Source organism: Acinonyx jubatus, chromosome A1 (assembly GCF_027475565.1).
Source record: "Acinonyx jubatus isolate Ajub_Pintada_27869175 chromosome A1, VMU_Ajub_asm_v1.0, whole genome shotgun sequence".
Classification (NCBI taxonomy): Eukaryota; Metazoa; Chordata; class Mammalia; order Carnivora; family Felidae; genus Acinonyx; species Acinonyx jubatus.
In genome coordinates, this window is record NC_069380.1 from 193,916,504 (window position 1) to 193,939,181 (window position 22,678).

The 22,678-nt window shown below is 55.3% G+C and overlaps 1 protein-coding gene across 3 annotated transcripts in view; it reads left to right on the plus strand.

Annotated features, from left to right (window-relative positions):
* Positions 1 to 17,614, plus strand: part of PDGFRB (platelet derived growth factor receptor beta) — a 37,832-nt gene extending 20,218 nt beyond the window's left edge. For all 3 annotated transcript variants that reach the window (XM_027077060.2, XM_027077053.2, XM_027077067.2), the window contains 16 exons: positions 575 to 690; positions 1,818 to 1,941; positions 2,409 to 2,620; positions 5,002 to 5,096; positions 6,067 to 6,199; positions 6,749 to 6,853; positions 7,204 to 7,314; positions 8,601 to 8,760; positions 9,819 to 9,979; positions 10,502 to 10,620; positions 10,876 to 10,998; positions 11,732 to 11,843; positions 12,286 to 12,385; positions 12,905 to 13,010; positions 13,850 to 14,082; positions 15,608 to 17,614. In XM_027077060.2, the coding sequence (XP_026932861.1) occupies positions 575 to 690; positions 1,818 to 1,941; positions 2,409 to 2,620; positions 5,002 to 5,096; positions 6,067 to 6,199; positions 6,749 to 6,853; positions 7,204 to 7,314; positions 8,601 to 8,760; positions 9,819 to 9,979; positions 10,502 to 10,620; positions 10,876 to 10,998; positions 11,732 to 11,843; positions 12,286 to 12,385; positions 12,905 to 13,010; positions 13,850 to 14,082; positions 15,608 to 15,779 (2,182 nt within the window). In that variant the 3' untranslated portion in view covers positions 15,780 to 17,614. The remainder of the gene's footprint in view (positions 1 to 574; positions 691 to 1,817; positions 1,942 to 2,408; positions 2,621 to 5,001; positions 5,097 to 6,066; positions 6,200 to 6,748; positions 6,854 to 7,203; positions 7,315 to 8,600; positions 8,761 to 9,818; positions 9,980 to 10,501; positions 10,621 to 10,875; positions 10,999 to 11,731; positions 11,844 to 12,285; positions 12,386 to 12,904; positions 13,011 to 13,849; positions 14,083 to 15,607) is intronic.
* Positions 17,615 to 22,678: the final 5,064 nt, after the last annotated feature.

Consider the following 22,678-nt stretch of genomic DNA (forward strand, 5'->3'; position numbering starts at 1 on the left):
TGTGCGAGGTGCCATGCCAGGCACTGGGGGGTGCTGCAGAGATCCAGATAGACTGCTCCATGCCTCCTAGAATTTCCTGTCTATGGGGGAAACAGACATTGTTCTGACGATCACCCAGATGTGTAGTTGTCCTTGTGATGGGTGGAGCCAGCAGGGAGCAGCTGAGGAGAAAAAGGCCAGAGATTAGGGAAGAGGGTGCCAGGCAGGCCACTACCACCTGTGCATGGATGGTGGCCGGGAGGCTGATGAGCAGGCTGACACAGGCACGGTATGTTAGGATAAAGCAATGCCAGGCCTTTCTGCAAGGGGGAGATGTGGGGGGGGAGGGGGAGAGGGAAAGGGTGCTCCCCCCACCCTCCTCCTCCTACCCAACACTCTTGGGTAGTGGAGCCAGCTTCCTGTAGGTGGGGATTCAGGAGAGTCCTGGCTTTGCTACCGATGCCTGTGTAACTTTGGGAAGCCCCTGTCCCTCCCTGGGTCTTGTTTTTCTTGTCTGTACAAGGAGGTTGGGGGGGGGGGTGGTTCCCATAAGAGTCCTTCCAGCTCTGGCAGCTGGGCCTGTCTTGCTCCCCAGGTATGTGTCAGAACTGACATTGGTGCGGGTGAAGGTGGCTGAGGCTGGCTACTACACCATGCGGGCCTTCCACGAGGATGCAGAGGCCCAGATCTCCTTCCAGCTGCAGGTCAATGGTGAGGGGCCCTCCACCCTGCCTCCCACCAACCCCCAACCCCCCCCCCCCCGCTTCCATCAATTCTCCCTCCCTACACTGTCCACCCACCCATAGGGGGAGCAGGAACAGGAGCAGGAGCTGAGGACTCAGGAGGCTGGCTTCTAGGCTGGGCTCCAACACTTCCACTGCTGGATGAACTCAGTATATCCCCTCTTTGGGCCTCAAGTTATACAAGGAGGCCACTGGGCTAGACTGGTGTTTCTAAAACCTCACAGCAAATTACATAGAAGGTTAGAAGGTAAGGAGTGCTGTAGAAAAAAAGAGCCTGGGTAGACAGGACTGAGAGTTCAGGGCGCATATAGCCTCATCGAGCTGGCCTCAGGGAGGCGACGTTTGCGTGAAGACTTCAAGGTGAGGCCATCAGGCAAGTGGCTGGTGGGAAAGGGCCCACCACGCTGTACGAAGGCAGCAGCAACAGCAGAAAGCCTGTGTGGCTGGAACAGAGAGTGGGGGAGTGGTGGGAGGTGAGGTCAGAGCTGAGGCCTGGCAGTCGGGGGCTGGGAGGAGGGCAGACAGTACAGCCCTCTAGAGCTGCCGTATGGACCTTGGCTTTTCCTATGACGGAAATGACCAGCCACTGCAGGGTTTGGAGCAAGGGAATGACACACTGAAGACTTACTGTTTTGTCAATTGACTGTCTAAAAATAAATTTATTTTGAAAGAGAATTTAACCTCTCAATTGTAGATGGAAAATCAGCATCACATGTCATAAATAGAAAGCAACCACTAAAATAAACTCTGAGGAAACAAAGCAATGCTATTAAATTCTAGTTCCATGCTCGCGCTTTCCCAGGGCTTTCTCTGACCCTCAGACCTGCTCTTGTCTTTGTTAAAAGGGAAGATTAGCGAGTCTCAGAGAGGTGTTAGAGACAGACTAGCACCCCACTGAGGCTTCCCCTTTGAAGTACCCAGAAGGGGAATCTGTCAGTTTTCACACGGTGATTCCTGGTATTTAATGTTCACCTGCAGCCTGAAGCTCCCTTCCCCCACCCCGGGGGGAGAGGCTGGGCCAGGTCCTTCCTGAGGGCCTTTCTCACTGTCCTTTCTGACCTCCCCACCTCCTGGCCTCCTGCCCTCTCCACACAGTGCCTGTCCGTGTGCTGGAGCTGAGTGAAAACCATCCTGCCAGCGGGGAGCAGACAGTCCGCTGTCGTGGCCGGGGCATGCCCCAGCCACACCTCACCTGGTCTACCTGCAGTGACCTCAAAAGGTGAGCAGACCTGGGGCCTCTGTCTCCCAGGGTAATCACAGCTGGCTGGAAGGACCCAGTGAAGCTCGTCTAGATCAGCCCCTTCTCTGGGCACATTGTTCCAAGCTAGAGCCCAGTCCTAGGAGATGTGGCTTCTTGGAGATTCTCTGTATGACCTAAAGTGTCAGTTTCCTTACCTTGACTCATGATCAAATGAATGGAGCGGATTTTGCCAGCCAGGGCTTTCCGTTCTGGGGGTAGGAGCGCCCTCTGCCGGTCAGTCTAGGGGCCACAAGAGGAACGAGCTCAGGACCAGGCATTGGGAAGAAGCAGGAACCAGAGGGGGGTTGGGGGGCGGGGGGCAGAGGGGTGGAGGTAAGGGGAGCCTCCTTCCACTACCGCCCTGTGGCGCTGCTTGCCTTTGGTTTCAGTTTCCCAGTCCGAAGAGGGAAGGGACTGGAAGCTGACCCGACTGGCTCTCCCGCCAGATGTCCGCGCGAGCTGCCGCCCACCCCACTGGGGAACAGTTCCGAGGAGGACAGCCAGCTGGAGACTAACGTGACTTACTGGCCTGAGGATCAGGAGTTCGAGGTGGTGAGCACGCTGCGCCTGCGCCGTGTGGATCAGCCTCTGTCCGTGCGCTGCACTCTGCACAACCTGCTGGGCCACGACATGCAGGAGGTCACCGTGGTGCCACATTGTGAGTCCTCCCGCCTTGGTGGCCCCTTCAGGGCCTGCCATACTTGGATCCGTGCCTGTGAGCCCAGTGGGCTGGAGTCAGTGTGTCTGTGGGCACTCAGGAGCATTATGAAACCCACCAGAGTGTGTGCTCTTACGCACTCACACAACAACACAGTATTGGCATATGTGTGTACATCCATGGGTCTCTGACATAAATCATGGCTATAGTATATGTACGCTGTATGCATGTCATAAGCCATGCATATGAGTAGGCCTGATCCTTGGACGCAAGTGCAAACCTTCCAAGTGTAGATTTGTAAACCACACAATGAAGAATGCCCAACCCCCAGACACGCATGTAAAGCTGGAGTGCATGTCTGTCACCTGCCTTGTGTGTCAGCCCACCGAGTGTATGTTTATAAACCACGTATATGAATATGCCCAATCCCCAGACACGTATATAAATCCAGGAGTGTATGTCTGTATGCACGTACGTGCGCATGCACAATCCCCGTGCAGGCGTGCAAACAATGCATGTAGAATTCCTACGCATGTGTGCGTCTGTGTAAACATGGAGTTGCAGCACACCTTTCTGCGAGAGCATGCAAACACAATCTGCACACAGATGCCTGCTACACAATGCACGTCTGTTAGAAGATACACAGACGTGCATGATTCTGGTCTATGTGAATAGTCTCCTCCAGTACCTGGATGCTCTTGCTCCCTGCTAGTTCCTGTGTGTGCATCTACCTGTCTGCTTGTACTTCGTTTACTCGCTCGTTTCCTTATTCAGTAAATAATAATGGAATAGTAATCCCCAGCTTCTCACTGGGGAAGGCCCAGCCCTGCCTGCCCTTCTAGTGCCCACAGCCCAGAGACAAGGCAGAGAAGAAAACAGACAGTCCCACTGCCGGGGTCAGTACTTTGTGGGGGAAAGCCTAGAGAGAGGAGGGGGCTCCATGTCCAGCTATGGGATTCAGGAAAGTGTCCTGGAAAAAGGAAGCTTTAGGTCAATACCTGAAAAGATAACCTGGGAGTTAGCTGATGAGGAATGGTATTCCGGTAAAAAGGTATGGCCTGTGCAAAAGCCCAGAGGCACGATGGGATCAGAGAAATCTTGGCTGGAGAACAGAGTATGTGTGTGATTTAGGGGCTGGAGAGAGGAGGCAGAGGCAAGGGAGCGGTAAAGGAGGAGCTGCAGGGGTGGGCAGAAGCCAGCGCAAGCAGAGCGATGAGGGCTGTGTGAGGCATTTTGACAGGTCGGTGAGCTGGCCCACACATGTGTCTCCGTATGCAGAGCTGCCTCCAGCCCCCCACCCTGGGATGGGATAGGTGGAGGTTTTCATACCTTATCTCACTCACACGCACACACATGCATACATATCCCTGAGCAAGTGGGCACCTGCCGACCAACTTGGAGCGAGACAGGAGTAAAGCTTTCATGTGCCACCTGGAGGGGAAGCTGTGTACCAGCTCATGGGGAAACGACCATGGCTGGATGAAGCCTCTTCTTTGTACTCAGATGGCTCCTTGGAAGATTCAGTCTTCCTTCCCAGGACTGCAATGTGTGACCTGGTGGGGAGAGGGAGGAGAGGAGTGATGTTGGTCTGCGACCCTGGGGAGGAAGGACAGGGCCTCCAGGGGAGCCGAGAGGGGCAGGTGGGGGACAGAGGGGGAGGGAATGAGTCCTTCAGGGATCCCATGGGTGGTCAGTGGGTCAGGGCAGGGGGGATGAGGGTCTGGCCTGGGTGGGTGCAGAGGGAGGGGGAAAGAATGGGAAGTTGTGCAGCAAAGAGGCTGAGGCCTTAGGGAGGAGACTTGGGACTTGGGGGCCCCGAGTTAGCCCTACCTGGTTACCCCTGCTCCCTGGGGGATACACCTTATAACTACTGTCACTACCCCAATGCCACTGGGTACTCAGGGGAAGCAGAGGAGGAAACAGTCTGGATTCATCAGGTTGTGCGAGCTCAGTCACTCAGTCCATTGGCCACTTGGTCAGGCTCTGTCCCAGCTGTGACAGCCCCGGCAAGGGCAGAGATTCAGACGCGAGGTGAGTCTAGTCATCGGGAGCTGGCATCTAGTCTGAAGCCATGGCAGACACGTCAGGCCTGGTCAGACATGTCACACGTGGTCAGGCCAGACTGATCCTTGCAAGGGCTGAGGGATATGGGGGCCCACAGTGAGCTGAGCTACAGCTGTTACTTAGGGACGTGGGTACTTATGGGAGAGGCTGAAGTTCTGGCCCAGAGGGAGGGGCTGTGAGTCTGATGTCACGGGCATGGTTGGTGGAGAGGGGGACAAGCAGAGAGGGTTCGTGTTTCTGGAGGTGGGGTGAGGGGTGGCCAGGGCAGCTGCCAAGCTCCCTCTTTGCTTATGGCCATCTCTTGTCTCTGCTTCCAGCTCTGCCCTTCAAGGTGGTGGTGATCTCGGCCATCCTGGCCTTGGTGGTCCTCACAATCATCTCCCTCATCATCCTCATCATGCTCTGGCAGAAGGTAATCTCCCATCCTTGCCTAATGGCCTAATGGATGCAGACTGGTACACTATTTTCTTTTCTTTTCTTTTTTTTTTTTTTTTGCATGGAGGCCTCTGCCATCCTTGAATGTTACAGGATCTGTCCACGTCCCAGCCCAGCACACAGGGCAGGTGTAAAATGATATAGAACGGCACCGGTGTCCGAGCTGCCTCCACCCCCAGCAGCAAGGGCCATCTCAGGCCTGGTCCAGGCCATCCGGGGTCCCCTGCCCCTGCTCTGCCCTCCTGGGTCTTACTTAGACATCAGCCCTGGCCCTCCCAGCCACAGGGCAAGGCACTTTCTGGGTGGACCGTGGACTCCAGAATTCTTCCATCTCTCACCCCCAGAGACTCCCAGGATTCTAATGAAACGCGTTCGCGTCCTATTAACCTGTAATTTCAATGCCCTGTTCTGTGGCTTCATTATTCTATGATCCCAACGTTTTAAGATTCCCGAGTTAAGATTGCAGCACCCATGATTCTATCATTCTATGATTCCAATCCTGTGATTCCAACATGCTATGATTTCGACATTCTAAGCTTACATCCTTCTGAGATTCCCGCTGCGAGTGACCCAGCATGGGGAGGGGCTGTCCATACCCAGCCGAGTGCCCCTAGCTTGTGTCCATTTCCGGGGCTGCCTGCCCTTCTATGCCCATCTAGGGAGCAGCCAGTGCTCTGGGAGAAGCTGGTGAAGAGGTTCTGATGAGCCGGGCCCTTGGCCGTTAGCCCCTCTTCAGCCACTGCCCAGCTAAGGCCTGTTGTCACCTGTTCTCACTGAGCCCACGGAGCTGAGCTTTATCAGTAACTTGCTGCATGACTTCAAATATGCCTCTGTCCCTCCCTGGCCTCAGGGGCTCCTGCTCCGTCTGTTCCGTAAGGGGCTATAGGCTCGTGGGCCCCAAAGCCCAGAACTCCTCTGACGATCCATCCCTGGTGTCGGTCCTACAGAAGCCACGTTATGAGATCCGATGGAAGGTGATTGAATCTGTGAGCTCTGATGGCCATGAGTACATCTACGTGGACCCTATGCAGCTGCCCTATGACTCTACCTGGGAGCTGCCACGGGACCAGCTTGTGCTTGGTCAGTCCAGGGAGTAGTCGTGGAGCAGTTTGGGTACTTGAGGCGGGGGGGAAGACTGTCTGAGGTGTGGTCCAGCCTTGCCATGACTAGCTTTGAGACCTAGGGCTGCCGTCCTGCCTTCTCTGGCCCTCAGTGTCCCCGCCACCATATAATGGGCAAGGTGGTCCCCTAGGGACCGTTCAGCATTGAGGTCCTATGATCCTGTGCCTTTGTGAGCTAGGAGACCTTTGTGGCGAGAGAGGAAGTATTCATCGAAGACAGCCTGCATGCCAGGCCTGTGCTTAGTCTAGCTGGAGAGGGTGAGGCATACAGAGGAGCTGGGCACCCTTCTGGGGTGGGAAGAAGGCTTCCAGGGACAAAAGATGGTCCAGAAAGCAGGCAGAACTTAGATGAGACACCAGGAAGGCCTGCCAAACACTGAGGTCTTATCTTAGGAGACTCCTTTAAGGGAACACCTTAAGTCCAGGTGGCTTGGGGGATTGACCTCAGAGAGGATGGGGTATGCCGTTTCCTGGTGGGCCAGGAGCTGAGGGATTGTCTGTACCCCAGGACGCACCCTCGGCTCTGGGGCCTTTGGGCAGGTGGTGGAGGCCACAGCTCACGGCCTGAGCCATTCTCAGGCCACGATGAAAGTGGCGGTCAAGATGCTGAAATGTGAGTCCTGGGAGACTGCCCCTCCCTCACGTCTGGGCCCCACATCTTCCCTGCCCCTTGCCCGCACATCCAGGCACTCCCTGATTCTGATTTGCTGGGCGCAAGTGGTCCGGTCACCTGGTGGCCAGCACCACTCCAGGTTCTGCTTTGGCTAAGAGGCTTCCTCATTCTGCCCCCTCCTCCTGGCACCTCCTTCCCTCCCTGACCGTCCTCCCATCCTCTTTCTCCTCCCCCTGCACGTGGGTCCTCACCACCCTCGGCCATCTGGGTCTTCCAGCACGGGGTGGGGCAGAAGGGCCTCCTTGGGGCCTCGGTGACAGGGCAGGCCTGAGGCCCCGTCTCCCCCTCAGCCACAGCCCGCAGCAGCGAGAAGCAGGCCCTCATGTCAGAGCTGAAGATCATGAGTCACCTTGGGCCCCATCTGAACGTGGTCAACTTGCTGGGGGCCTGCACCAAAGGAGGTACCAAAACCACTCCCCCAGAGGATTCTGGAAAATGCCAGCAGCCCAGGCCTGACCCCTCCCCACCCCTCCTCAATCCACAGACAACGAGACACTCCAGCTGGAGGGTCTGTGCCCATCCTGCCCTCACCTCACAGACCCACACGGGGGTGGGGTTTACAAACTCACAGAATCACAACACTTTCAAGGCCCACGGACTCCTCGGGTCAGCCGTTTCCAAACCCCGGGGGGGTGCTCTGACATTTTTTCTCCACATGTTTATTTATTTTTGAGAGAGAGAGAGAGAGAGAGAGAGAGAAATGCATGCGCAAGTGGGGGAGGGGCAGAGAGAGGGGGACAGAGGATCTGAAACGGGCTCTGAGCTGTCAGCACAGAGCCCGATGTGGGGTTCAAACTCTCGAGCCGAGAGATCATGACCTGAGCCAAAGTCAGACGCTTAACTGACTGAGCCACCCAGGCGCCCCAGGTCCTCTGACATTTTTAAATTTTCACAATACATTTTACAAACTGATCAATCACGGCCCCTGTGAGGTGAGTTATATCCCTACAATTGGAGGCCACCAGCATGCAGATTGGCACTGGCTTTCATTCAGATCACAGAATAAAGCCTCTCTAGCCAGTGTGTTTATTTGAAGCTCTGATTGCAAGTTAGGCTGTAAAAAAAAAAAAAAAAAAAAAAAAAAAGAAAAGAAAAAAAATGTTATCGTTGTTTGCAGCTGCTTATTGTGAGATTTGGAATTTTCCTCAGTATTGTGCAACCAAAATAAAATACAGAAGTACATTGCGTACATAGGCCAATTTATGTCCGCAAGATCACCCATTTCAAAATTTTTGTTTTCATCAATATCTTCCCGTTCCCACTGATTGGCTTCAAGTAAGTGTGTTGCATTTGAATTGATCCAATAACCTGATAATAAATAGTTGCCTTGATTTCCTTTATATACGGGGCTCCAGAATAAGTTGGTGATATGTACCACTGTGTACTTGCCATGTGCCGGGCCCTGAGCCGCGCCGACGAAGGCGTTACCTTATGAACATTCAGGACAGCCCTTGGAGGTGGGTGCGGTTAGCCCCATTTAACAGATGGGGAAAATGAAGCTCAGGGAGAATAAGTACCTCGCTCATGGTCGCGGAAGCGGGAAGAGAACCCAGGTTCGCCTGGTGCCAAAGCCTCTCGGCCGTCTTACCCGACTGCCTTCCCGACGTGCAGCCGGTGGTCGGCCTCAGGGTCCCGATGGGAAGTCTGTGGCCCCCCGGGGACTGTCGCTGAGCCTGTGCCCCCCTAGGACCCATCTACATCATCACGGAGTACTGCCGCTACGGTGACCTGGTGGACTACCTTCACCGCAACAAGCACACCTTCCTGCAGCGCTGCTCTGACAAGCGCCGTCCGCCCAGCGCCGAGCTCTACAGCAACGCCCTGCCCGTGGGGCTCCCTCTGCCCAGGTACCAAAGGAGGCCGGGGACCCGAATCTTCGGGGAGCCCCGAGGAGCACCTACTCGCTCCCTCCTGGCTGGGGCGGAAGCCGAGGCCAGGGTGGGCAGACAGGGTGTAGGAGCCCAGGCTGTTTCACGCACGGGTCAGTCTGGGACCCGGGGCTTGGCCTCCCCCGGACCTGGTTTATCACTCTGGTGATGGTGTTGGTGGGATCGGCTGCCACCTACGGACTGCCTACAGGGGTCCCGCCCTGGGCTGGGCACTCTCTGTGGATGTGACCCCTCGGCCCCTCCCTCTGTGTCATGACACCCTCTCCTTTCACGGTGAGCACCTGGGGCTCTCCGGTCCCAGGCCCGACTCCCATCGCAACGCACGGTGCTCTGCACCCTGCTGGGCACACCAGTCTCTAGCACACAGTCTCTGGTGTGCGGTGTCCCTTGGGCAATGCAGCGTCTTTCTTCTTCTTTTCCAAAAGTAACTTTTCCTACTTCTGCTGATGACAACAGCAAGATGGGTTTATTGCAGAGACAAGCATAACTTCAGAAAATCCTTAAAAGACATTACGGCTCACCCCTGTCCTCCCCAACATTTGATCGATTTCCTTCCGGTCTTTGGTCTACCTCTAGAGACACGTGTATATGCGGTCCCATAGCTCTCTGGGGAGCAGGTGCTGCAGGGAATTAAGGCAATTCCTGCCCCCTCTGGGCTGTGGCTGGGGCCTCCCAGGGCATCACGGCTGGATGGTGCCACAGAAAGGCACCTGCTACATGCTCTTCTTATGACCCTCATGCTGGGGTGCTGTGATCATGCCTAGGTGTGAGCTCCCTAAGGACACACACTGGGTCTTGTGTCCTCTTAGCACCCCAGTGCCCAGCTTAGGGTCCCACGGGCTGGCTGAGAGAGCTCACTGCGTGGCCATTCAAGTTGTGACTAGCTGAAGGAGGATGAGTGGAAAGAAGAAATCCCTGAGTGATAGCGCCCGGTGGGCCCTGGGGGCGAGCAGGGGCGGGAAGGGAAGGAAAAGGACAGCCTGTGGCTCCTCCTGGGATGTTCCTCTCTCCCCCAGCCACGTGTCCCTGCCTGGGGAGAGTGACGGCGGCTACATGGACATGAGCAAGGACGAGTCGGTGGACTATGTGCCCATGCTGGACATGAAAGGAGGAATCAAATATGCAGACATTGAGTCCTCCAGCTACGTGGCCCCTTATGACAACTACGTCCCCACAGGTGGGTGCACGCCTATGCACCGCCCCCTTGCCTATGTAATCATGCTTTCTTATCACAGCCTTTCTTACTGGGAGGAAGGTGGCCTTGTACCCATTTCATAGATGCAGAAACCGAGGTTAGCCACTTGCCCAAAGCTGTCCTGTGGTGGAGCCCCATCGGGAGCCTCTGTTTCTGGATCCAGCAGGGAGGAGTTGGGTTGGAGGAGTACTTGGCCTCCTGGGGTGCTGGCACACCACAGGCACAAGGCTGACCCAGTGTCCTTGAGAAGCAGGCAGGTCAGGCTGAGAAAAGGTGGCCCAGGCCTCGGGCTAATGCCAAAGGCTTTTCTGGCCAATTAGAGCACTGATAAGGTAGGAGAGGTTTACATTAGATATTTGGCAATTGTTTTCCTTTTGCGGGAGACTTAGAGGGTTAGTAGTTACCTGTATTGGACATTCGGCCTCGGTGAATAAAAGGGTGGGGTTCTGTGGGCCATGTGGAGACACAGACAGTAAGTAGGTGAACTTCTGCTCTCTCTCTTAGCTCCCGAGAGGACCTGTCGGGCAACTCTGATCAACGAGTCCCCGGTGCTTAGCTACACAGATCTTGTGGGCTTCAGCTACCAGGTGGCCAATGGCATGGAGTTCCTGGCCTCCAAGAACGTACGTATGGTTGCAGCGAGCGGAGCAGGGTCAAGGGGAGGTGGGCAACCCAAGCCAGCCAGGGTCCTCAAAGTACATAGCTCCATATGGCAGCTACGTCCCCTCACCACAACTCTGGTGGGTGAGGACAGTCAAAGCCCTCACCGAGTGGCCTCTCACACCTGTGTGGCGATGCATTTTCCCCAAAGCCCTTGACAGGGAGGTCTTCTCCTACAACTGCCCCCAAGGCCTCAGCTCCCATCTCCCCCAACCTAGTGTGTCCACCGAGATCTGGCAGCCAGGAATGTGCTCATCTGTGAGGGCAAGCTGGTCAAGATCTGTGACTTTGGCCTGGCTCGTGACATCATGAGGGACTCGAACTATATCTCCAAAGGCAGCGTGAGTACCTTCCCTGACCCATGTGACCTGGGAACAGGTTTCCTCCTGGTCAGCGTGGCTGTGGCATATAGGAGGTCAGGACGGAGTTCCTCATGGCCTACCCTGCCCAGTGGTGACAGGCTTTGCCACCGGCTGTGCATGGGGCAGGAGGGGGCAGAGATGTTAAGGTTGTACGGGTGAGCCCAGGGCTCAGATTCACTGGTCACGACAGGGGGCGAGGGACCAGCTGTAATGGGTTCTGGGAAGAGGGAAGCAGGTCAAGTGTATATTTGGTGACCATTCTGCCTGCCACTCGTGTTCCCACTTTCCATAAGGGGACAGTGAACCCCAGAGATGGAGGGTCTCTAGACCCAAGAGATCTAAGGCGGCCGGGTGAGAGCTGGGTGGCACCTTGGCATGTCCCTGGCTCCCCTGCTGTCTGCCAACTTGGCCAGGGTCTCTACTGGGATCAGGAAAAACGGCCGTTCTGTAAGAGGCCTCAGACCCTGGGGCTCCTCCTTAGGGTAGAGGCTGCCATGTGAGCAGCTTGTGGGTGAAAAAACATGGCCTTCTGATCCTCTGGCCAGCACTGGGATGAGTGTGGGATCTGTGTGCCTGCAGAGGCAGGCTCTCAGGGTCTGGGGAGTAAGGCGCGGGGGCCTTACTAAGTAAGGAGGCCAGACCTCCTCCCCTTGCCCAGGCACAGAGTGGGGCTTGCCCTCCTGGTACTTAGTGCCGTCTTGCCCTCCCACAGACCTTCCTGCCTCTGAAGTGGATGGCTCCCGAGAGCATCTTCAACAGCCTCTATACCACCCTGAGTGATGTGTGGTCCTTCGGGATCCTACTCTGGGAGATCTTCACCCTGGGTATGCTTCCTTTTCCCCCAGCCCTCAGCTGCACGGCACACTGGCCACTCATACCCCCAGTCTGGTGGGGCCATGGGGCAGGCTCTGCGAGGGGGGTCAGGGCTCTCTGGCTCGAGTCACGGTGCTGCTGCTGTCTCGCTGCTGTGTGAGCTTGGCAAGTCCCTTGTCTTCCCTGGGTCTCTTTACCTCCCCATCTCTCGAGGGGTCTGGAAGTGACATCAAAAAGTCTATTTGACTCTGGGGTTCTCTGGTTCTCTGATTCTGGGGGTGCTGGTCATCTCTGTCCAGAGCCTCTACAAAAGCCACATCTCTCAGTGCCGAGGCCACCGCACCCTCACCCGCTCGAGGGCTGGTGTGCCTCTCCCTGTGCCATAGAATAGGGTACCTGCCACTTTTCCAACACGTCTGAGCCTGTATTTCTCTTGTCTCTCCTCCCTGACAGGTGGCACCCCTTACCCAGAGCTGCCCATGAACGAGCAGTTCTATAACGCCATCAAGCGGGGTTACCGAATGGCCCAGCCTGCCCATGCCTCCGATGAGATGTGAGTGGAGCCTTTGGGAGAGTTTTTTGGGGGGGTACAAACCATAGATGTCCAATGTTGCCAGCTTAAGGTGAAAATAGATCAGTTCAGGGAGCTAGAAAAACCTTGCTATAGCTGGATCCAGGCATTCAGACGCCGTCATCAGGAATCTCTTGTTTTACCTGGTCTCTGCTGTCCCCTGCGCTGGCCTGGATTTCAGGCCACACGGCTACCTCCTCACTGCTTCCACCATAGTTTGAGTAAAAGGCCCCAAGCTGGCTGTCAAGGGCTCAGCTGGGGTCTCGTGCCCACCCATCCAGAGCAGGGCATGAAAACTCCTACCAGCCAGACCTGCCTGGGCCGTGTGCTCACCAAGGAGCAGTCAACCCCATGGAACCACCGGTGGAGGGAGGGCCTTGAGGGGGCGGGAAAAACAGTCCCATCCACCTGTCCTCCCCAACTCCCTTCATCACCCACCTTGTTCTGAGAGGCGGCATACCCTGAGCCAGAGACCCTGACCCCCTGTGCACCTCTCCCCAGCTACGAGATCATGCAGAAGTGCTGGGAAGAGAAGTTTGAGATCCGGCCTCCCTTCTCCCAGCTGGTGCTGCTTCTCGAGAGGCTGCTGGGTGAGGGGTACAAGAAGGTATGTCGGGGCAGCGAAATGGAGAGTTCTGGTCCAGAAGTCAGACACTGGGTACAAGGCTCTGTGTGTCATGCTTGTATTTGAGGGACCACCCTGTATCCTCTTGGGCCTCAGTTTCCCTGCTGGTACTAGTAAGGGATGGGCTGGAGCTATGAGTGGAATTTATTTTAGCAGCACAGAGGTTTTTGAGATGACGTCCTGCTTGGAAGTTGATGCCTACAGCCCCCTTCATCCTGCTCCCTTTTCATGTCTCTGCACCCATGCCATGGCCTGGGTCTCCTTCAGAAGTCTGAACAACCCCAGGCTCCATGTCTGCTAAGGGCCGGACTGCTTGGACCCTGATGCGGGCTCATTTGAGGCCAATGAAGCCAGTAGGGCCTGTCCACCAGAGGGAGTTACAGGGAGGGGTGATGCACGCTCCCTGTCCCCTGTCCGTTCCTAACCACACTCCCCCCCCACATCTTGTCCCAGCTCAGCGCCCGGTGAGATGGAGTGGGTTGTCACCATTCAGTAGTTAGGGAAACTGAGGCCCCACTGAAGGAGGTCGAGGCGGGGGGAGAGCCCACACCTGTCTACTCCGAAGTAGGGGAAGTGTGAGGGTCACGGGCACTAGTCTGCTGACTGCCCCCTCCCTGGGGGGCCCTGAGCTCACCTGGTCTTGTGAGATGCCAGGTGAGAGAGCCTCCTGGCTGTGAGGCTTTGGGTAGGTCTCCTTCCTCTCTGAGCACCAGTTGCCTTAGGCAGGAGGGGCCAGGTCAGAGTCTGATGCTAGATGATCCCCATGGGCATTTCTGGTCTGAACATCCCTCTCTCTTGGGTTCTCCCTCCCTGTGGAGCAGAAGTACCAGCAGGTGGATGAGGAGTTTCTGAGGAGCGACCACCCAGCCGTCCTTCGGTCCCAAGCCCGCTTTCCCGGCTTCAATGGACTCCGATCCCCCCTGGACACCAGCTCTGTGCTCTACACTGCTGTGCAGCCCAACGAGAGTGACAATGACTATATCATCCCCCTGCCTGACCCCAAGCCCGAGATTGCTGATGAAGGCCCCCTGGAGGGTTCCCCCAGCCTTGCCAGGTAGCCACTGTGGCCTGAGGCCCAAGGCAATAGTGTGCAGTGTGTGTGTGTGTGTGTGTGTGTGTGTGTGTGTTCATGCTGTCAGGCTCGCCTTAGAAGTAAGCTACCTAGGGTGAGCACTTGTTCCTGCCAGTAAGTAGAAGAGAGAACTGAACTCATCTGACCTTTGATGACCTCAGGAGGAAAGGGCAGGCTGGTAAGAGACAGAAGGGCTAGGGCTTCGTGCAAGGTAGCTGTTTCCTGAAAAGTGGCTCCCACAGGCCATCCACCCTCTCGTCCTATCCAGGCCCTAAGGAGAGGTAGGAAATCTAATCGGCATCCCCAGCACCCTGTGTATCACTCTGGGGTCATCGCCAGCCCTGGCCTCTGCTCTGTTCTCCAGGACCATGGCCCCAGGGCCCCCGGGAGCCTGGCGTGGTTGTGGGAGGCATAGTGCCCACAGGAACTGAGGTCAGAATTCAGGCTGGGAAGGAGATTCACGTTTTTCTTTTGCCTTGAGATGTGGTGAAGTTACAGTAGGGGTGGGGCGTGGTTGGAGGAAGGGCCAGCCGTTGCCTGGACTTTATGTTCCGACAGGATCTTCCCTCAGCTGGAGAGGAGAGTCTCCCGTGAGGCCAGACCCACCCCCAAAACCAGATCACCCCCTCTGGTGCAGTGGCAGCGACCTCAGGCTGGGTTTCAGCTCCAGCTCTGCCCCCAGCCGCCCTGAGACCCATCTCCCCACAGGCGCTGGGAGCACACACAAGATCTAGAAGGCCCTCCTCACCTTCCGTAAGAAGCAAATGTTCCAAGGCTCCTGGTAGCCAGTGTGCAGAGGAGTTAAGCTCAGAGTTCAGACACCTTGAGGTGTGAATGCTGGCCCTGAGGTGTGCCCTCAGACAAGCTGCCTCCACTTTCTGAGCCTCAGTTTCCTCAACTATAAAATGAAAACGGTAGCACACGTCTATTTGGAGGTTGCTGAAGGATCCAATGGGATCAGCTTCAGGAGTGCAGGGAATGGAGTTGCTGGTGAGTGAGGAATGAGCTTTGGAGCTAACTGGATATTCGGCTCCAAAGTCTCGCTGTGTGATGTCGGCCACTGACACAACCTCTCTGATCAGCCCTTCCCTCATGGTGCCTATCTTATGTAGTCTTTTTTTTTTCTTTTTAAGAATTTTTAAATGTTTATTTAGTTTTGAGAGAGAGAGAGAGAGAGAGAGAGAGACAAAGCGTGAGTGGGGGAGGGGCAGAGAGAGAGGGAGACACAGAATCTGAAGCAGGCTCCAGGCTCTGAGCTGTCAGCACAGAGCCCAACGCAGGGCTCGAACTCACGGACCGTGAGATCATGACCTGAGCCGAAGTCAGATGCTTAACCGACCCTTAAGCCACCCAGGCGTCCCTCTTATGTAGTCTTTACAAGGCTTCAATGAACTAAAGGGTGTCAGGCGCATGGTGCAAGCTTGCACCCACAGGAAGCTCTTGATTATTGCTGCTGTCTTACTCCGGCTCCCTCCCAGCCCCTCACACGTGTGCCTTCTCTTCCTAGCTCCACCCTGAATGAAGTCAACACCTCCTCTACCATCTCCTGCGACAGCCCCCTGGAACCCCAAGAGGAGCCAGAGCCAGAACCCCAGCTCGAGCCCCAGGTGGAGCCAGAGCCACCACTGGATTCATGTTGCCCTGGGCCTCGGGCCGAGGCGGAGGACAGCTTCCTGTAGGGGGCTGGCCCCACCTCGCCCTGCCTGGAGCTCCCCCTCTACCTCCCAGCACCCAGCGCCTCCCGGCCTGGCCTGGCCTCCCATCAGCTGTCCCTTTCTAGAAAGCTTTTGCCGTGGGCATGTGGCACCCAACAGCTGGGGCTGGCTTAGGAGGCAAGAGGACTGCAGGGGCCGTGACCAGCCCTCTGCCTCTGGGGAGGCCATGTGACTGGGGGCCAGGGTTCTCCCAGGGCACTTAGTTTCTCCATCTACAGGATGGGAAAGCCGGGCTCGGTGACGCAGAATCTGGGATTCTCTCCCTGGCTGACAGGTGGGGAGGCTGGAATCACTAGAGAGAGTCTCGAGGTTCCGGAGGGCGGGGATTAGCTCTTTTCTGTTCAGCCAGCTACGCCTCAAGGAGCTGTAGCCTTCTCCTTGCACTTTCATCCACCTAAGAGCTGGGGAAGGGACTCTGGCATCCCCGGCTCCTGGTGAGCCGGGGCCCAGCCTTGGACAGTGGTGTTCATCCGGAAGCCACCGCCCCTTAATGCCAGTCTCCACTTTCCCAGGCCCGAGCTGGTCTGGGGCCATCCACGCTTAATGCTGGGGGCCAAGCCAAGTACAGGACACCCTGGCCCACAGCTGCTGTCCCAGGCACTTGGGACACACCTCCCCATACAAAGTGCCCGCGTTTGTGTCTTCCTGGCCCCCTAAGTGTGGGGGTCTTTTTCCTTGTCACCACCAGTCTTACTTCACCCACCAGAGTCTCCGGGGCCAGGTGGACCCCACATCTGTGATGAGTGTGCTGGTGGGCCCACCAGAGACGTCCACACGTATGGATCAGGCTGCGCATTGGACTCGACATGGGACCCTGGAGGGATCCCTCACCCTGTCCGGACCTGTTTGCCCTATTGAAAGATGAGCAAGGTGGACTCTGTGACTTCCGGTGCCCTGCCAGCACGAACATTCTAGAGTATTCCAGGGGGTGGCACGCTTGCCCAGATGAAGCAAAGCCAAACGCCCCAAACCTCCGTCCTGGGCATCAGCTGGGGTCTGGGGAGATTTCAGACCCTGCCTCACTCTCCGGGCATTCAGGAACCGTGCCCTTTCCCCAGGGCCCCGGGCAAGTCCCAAAAGGCCAGCTGGCCAGGTCTTGACTCGAAGTGACAGCCAGTGTCTTGGAAAGCCCCCAGCAGCTGCCCCATGGGAAGACTACGGAACCCCTTTCAGGCTCACAACCACCTCTGGAGCCTTCCTGAACAAAGGAGGCAGAGAGGGCAAAGCAGGCCACCTCATGCAGTCTGCCTCTCCCGCACCTGTCCGGGTCTGTGCCACAGACATAATGGACAGTGAGGAGTCCGGGGTCCCCCAGAAAGGACAAGAAGGCTTTCTAGGGAACCTGAGAAGGGGTGCAAGAGGCAGATATTTTGGGGGTTTCCTTCTCACCCACCAGCTGCCCGGTCCCCAAGGGAGTAACTGTGGGGTATGGCTTTGTCACTGCCCAGGCCCGCTCACTGTACTCTCTCTTCCAGCCACGCCCCAACCCAGGGGGCATTGGAGGTGCCAGGGGAGCGAGGGCTGCAGCCAAGACTGTTGGCAGGAAGAGAGCTGGAAGTTGGGGGAGGGCAGCCTAGCAGCCCCCGGGCACCAGCCCCCTCTGCCCATCCAGGAGATGGAGTGGGTTCTCACTACGGTACCAAAGATGTAATCACCTAGGTTTACAAGTATTTTTAGGACTCACATTAACTCACATTTATACAGCAGAAGTGCTATTTTATATGCCATCAAATTTTCTTATCTGTGTACTTTTTTTTTAAGGGAAAGATTTTAATATTAAACCTGGTGCTTCTCACTCATGGACTTTGTGGTCTCTCACGGGTTTGGGTCCCTGTGCCGGGAGGTGACAGATGTGAAATGGGGTGAACGGGGCTGATCCCCGGCCACAGCGTCCCCACACAGGGTCCTTCAGTTCTGAGTCTCATTTCCATCTGTAAAATGGGGATTTTCACACTCCCTCCACCCCTTGCTGGCAGCCGGATGGCCTGGACCTTGGGCTTCGGTTTTCCAAGGTGTGAAATGAAAAGGTTCTTCCGGCTCTGCAGGGCCTGGCCCTGGGACCAGCTGGACTGTTCACAGGCTCATGTGGAGAAACCTGAGTCCCTCCCGCATCCCCCACCCCACCCCACCATGTGCTTTGGCTTTGGCTGTTAAGCTGGGACACCCCCTGCCCTCCCCTCCACTCCGCCCGCAGCCCAGGCTGGTGTGGCTCAAGAGAGGCATCGGCTCCAGCCCAGATTCCAGGCCCCGGTGAGTTAGCGATTGGGTCTCAAGTGGGAGCAAGGAAGACAGAGGCGCCCAAGGGGGCCAGAGCGCAGGAAGAAGTGAGCAGATATGGCAAGCAAGAGAGAGGAAGAGGAAGAGAGAGAGGAAGGTGGGCGGGGGTGGGTGCAGCCAGGGCGAGGCCAACGAGGGAATAGGAGCCCAGCTGTGGCTCTGAGGGCAGGGCAGAGGGGTGCAGACCAGCAGGCCCCAGGCCCCTCACGACTGCAGCCGCTCAGTGGTGCGGGGTCGGCATGGGGCAGACATCCTGGTGCCTGCTGGCCAGCTCCGTCCTGACCGTAGGCTCCACAGCCCAGACCGGGCCTGACAGACCCTGGCAGCAGCACGGGGCCAGGGCAATAGAGCTAACCAGGGCATGGGCCCCAGCGCAAGGGTCTTAGACCCAGGCCACGGCTTCCTGACCTCCTCACTTGGGCCTTCTGGCAGGGGTCACCTGAGGTGGAACCAGGTTTCAGTCTGAGATCTATCACACCTCACTGTGCGATCTTGGCCATCGCTTGCTTTCTCTGATGCGGGGAAGGGGGCATCTCTTTCTGGAACACGGGCACCTCGCTTTGGAACTGCTCGCGTCCCTGGACTGCTGCCAGGGGTCTGGGGCTGCGGCTACCAGTGGGGACAGGAATGGAGATGTGGGGCAGCTGTGACTCACAGGCCCAGCCGCCAACTCAGGGGCAGCTGAGCCATGCCAAGGGAAAGCCCGCCCATTACATGGCCTGGCTGCACAAAGCCCTGGTTTCGGAGAACCCCAGAGCCTGTGACCCTTTCTTTCCTGACTGTGGTGGAAGATGAATAAGCCAATCCCCGGATCTGCCCTGTAAAGAGAATAAACAACCCTCATTCCAGACAGGGATTATCCTTGCTCATGGGAAAATTCTCCGTCTGGAGGTCAGGAGACTTTGGCTCCCCCCCTCCCAGTTCAGGCCTGCTCCTTGTGGGACTTTGGGTAGATTATACCACATCAGGCCTCAATTTCCCCAGCAGTAAATGGAGCTAATGATGTCACAAAGATGGAAAGGATGGTAAAATGCTGGCAACCATTTATTGAACAGTTTCTATATGCCAGGTCTGTCCTATTGCTTCACACCCATTTTCTCATTTTACCCTCACACAGATCCTATGAACCAGGTACTACTACTGTCCCTATATTACAGGTGAAACCTGGATAAGATAGGAGCCTGGGCTTGGCTGACTCCCAAGTCAGTGCTCAGGGAGATAGAACGCTCAGCCAAGGTGACAGAGCTGGGGAGTAGGACAGCCTGGGTCCCAACCCCTGTCTCCAGACTCTAGGGCTGTCTGGTGCTCAGAGTACAGAAGTTCTGGGTAAGGGGAAAGAGCTAAGTGAACCTTATGGGTTCGAGCCCCGTGTCAGGCTCTGTGCTGACAGCTCAGAACCTGGAGCCTGCTTTGGATTCTCTCTCTCTCTCTCTGTCTCTGTGTCCCTCCCCTGCTCACGCTGTCTCTCTCTCTCTCTCTCTCTCTCTCTCTCTCAAAAACGAATAAACATTTGAAAAATTTTTTGAAAGAAAAAAAAAAGAGCTAAGTGAACCTGAGGGCTAGATAGAAAGACTATAGAAGGGCTGGCGGAGGGCTTGGACCTCATGGGCCCCTGTGCTGAGGGGGTGTAGGCGTTGGGGGAGGGGAGAACCATAGGTCACCTGTGCTGGCTCCTGTCTCCCAGGCTTGCCACTCAGGCAGGCCCAAGGGGACCTGTGAGCTGGAATTTTCCTCCCAGACGGATGAGCCATTTGGACTGCACAATTCTTCCTCCACCCTATTCACAGCCAGGGGCCTTGTTCCTGGAAAAAGAGGGAAAGACCAAAAGGAGCTATTACTCTCGGAGCTCTGCCCCTCAGCTGAAGCAGGGCTCACACCCCCCGCTGGTGGCCCTCCCCTGAACTAGGGCACTGTCTCCAAAGGCCTCTTCTATTTTATTGTTCAATGTCACAACAATTAAAAATTACCTTTATAAAAGTATTTATGTAACACACGCTTGTATTAAAAAAAATCAATTATCAAAATATATAATATATGGGGCACCTGGGTGGCCCTGTCGGTTAAGCGTCAGACTTCGGCTCGGGTCATGATCTCACGGTTTGTGAGTTCCAGCCCCGCGTCGGGCTCTGTGCTGACGGCTCGGAGCCTGGAGCCTGCTTCCGATTCTGTGTCTCCCTCTCTCTCTGCCCCTCCCCCACTCGCGCTCTGTCTCTCTCTCAAAAATAAATAAACATTGAAAACATTTTTAAAAATAAAGTAAAATTTTAAAATATCCATATAATATAGAAAGTTGTTTGTGTGTTTGTACTTGAGGCTCCCAGTAACATTGTAAATGCTTATTTTCTTCATTCAGCAACTCTGTGTATAGGAATTTATCTTTTGGAAATTCTGCTTCTCATTGTTAACAGTTCAGTTATATTCTTCCATGGTTTTCTCCCCTTACATCTCTACTAATATTTGTATTCCGGAGTGCCTGGGTGACTCGGTTGAGAGTCTGACTCTTGATTTTGGCTCAGATCATGCTCCCAGGGTTGTGGGATTGAGCCCCGAGCCACGTTCAGCATGGGGCCTGCTTAGGATTCTGTCTTTCCTTCTGCCACTCTTGCAGGCTCACACTCTTTCTCTTAAAAAAAAATTTTTTTTTAATAAAAATTTGCATTTTTTATCTGTGTAAATATATAATTACAATTAAAAAAAAACTACCAGTACCGTTTTACAGCTTTGTGTTTTTTGCTTAAGGACACGTCATGTGCACAGTCACAGGTCAGTGGTATTTGTAGGCATTAATGCATTCATTACGAGGTGTGGCTGAGTGGTTAACTGAGTCGGTTGGTTAAGTATCCGACTTCGGCTCAGGTCATGATCTCAGGGTTTATGAGTTCCAACCCCACGTCAGGCTGTCTGCTGTCAGCATAGAGACTGCTTCAGATACTCTGTCTCCCTCTCTCTGCCCCTCTCTCACTCTCTCTCTCTCAAAAATGAACATTTAATGCATTCATTATGAGAGTTGCACATCATTTAAAGCATGTCTATGCCATAAATCATCTGACCAATCCCCTAGTGATGGACATTTAGTGTTTCCAAGTTCTAAATTATGCTGGAATGACCACTGTTCGTTCATAAAGTACATTTATATTTGCACGTTTTTGTAAGGACCTGTTTCCATAGGTTAAATTCCTAGACACACAGTTGCTTAGTAAAGAGAATAAACATTTAAAATGTTATTGAGTCTAAAAGTTCCCTTTAAAATACGCAAAATCATAAAGCTTCCAGGAAGTTAAGAAAACCAAACATAAAAGTGATGAAAACATCATTATTTAATTCTAGCTAGGGGTTCCAGCCTCCAGAAAGAAGTCTGGAGCCTCTTCTGTTTGTCGACAAAAGCCACAAACACATGGGAGAACAGAGTTAAAGACAGGGTGCATGGAGTGGAGACTTTCTCCCTGGCGTAATCAGAGGGTGGGGAGACCCAACAAGGCAAGAGCTTGCCTGCGAGGCTGTGCGGGGTTCCCGCAGCCCGGCCTCCAGCCCGTGTCCAGAGGGCACCCACTTGGGAAACCCAGCTTGCCCTGGCTACCTGGGCCCTGCCTGGTCCCTCACTGTTCAGAGAGTATGTTCCTAACAGTGGTCCCATGTGATGCTCACCATCCGCCTGTGAGACAAGTCAAGGGCTCAGTTCCAGATGAGGAAGGCTGAAGCCCAGAGCCACCGGGTACTTGTCCAAGGTCACACACAGAGAGGTACTTGGCCTGCCAGTCTGGGATGCTTCTACTGCCTTCCTCGGGAAATTTCTTTTTTCTTCTTTTTTGCTTTTAATGTTTATTTGTTGATTTTGAGAGAAACAGAGAGAGAGCAGCAGGGGAGGGGCAGAAAAAGAGAGTGAGAGAGAGAGAGAGAGAGAGAGAGAGAATCCCAGGCAGGTTCTGTGCTTGGCACAGCAGGAACCAGACTCGGGGATCCATCTCACAAACCTCGAGATCAAGACCTGAGCCAAAATCAAGAGTCAGATGCTTAACCAACAGAGGCACTCGGCACCCCCCTCAGGGAGTTTCTAAGGCCACTTCCTGGACTCAGAAGGGGCAGCAGACGGGGCCCTGGTGTCAGGGTACCGGCTGCCACTTAGGATGTGGCCCCTGGATTCCCCGGGTGTGTGTGTGGGGGGCTCTTCTTGGAGTGGGGTCGCGGGGCTTCTCTGGGCTACGACAGATTCCCACAGCTCAGAATAAAATCGGTTACGGCTGCCTCAAAGGCCTGCTGAAGGGGTCCCAGCCTGGGTAGGGGGTTGGCTCTTCTTAGGAGCCAGCAGTGACTTAGGGATACCACAGAAGCCAGCCTGTCTCCCTGCGCACCCCCCCCCCACTGCCTCAGCCCCCCGCCCTTCTCTCTGGGCCCTGGGAATGCCTTCCTTCTCGAACAGCTCCTTATACCTTCTTATGGCTCTTCTCCTCCTGACAGGTGTGGGGCAGTTCCATAGTCTCTTTCTGGTTTGGGGTTTCATGGTAATCATTGCAAGGAACTAGAAGTCACAAGCATGGGGAAGTAACAGAGCTTCTGGAAAATCAGAATTCTCAAGGGTGCTTGTTCCC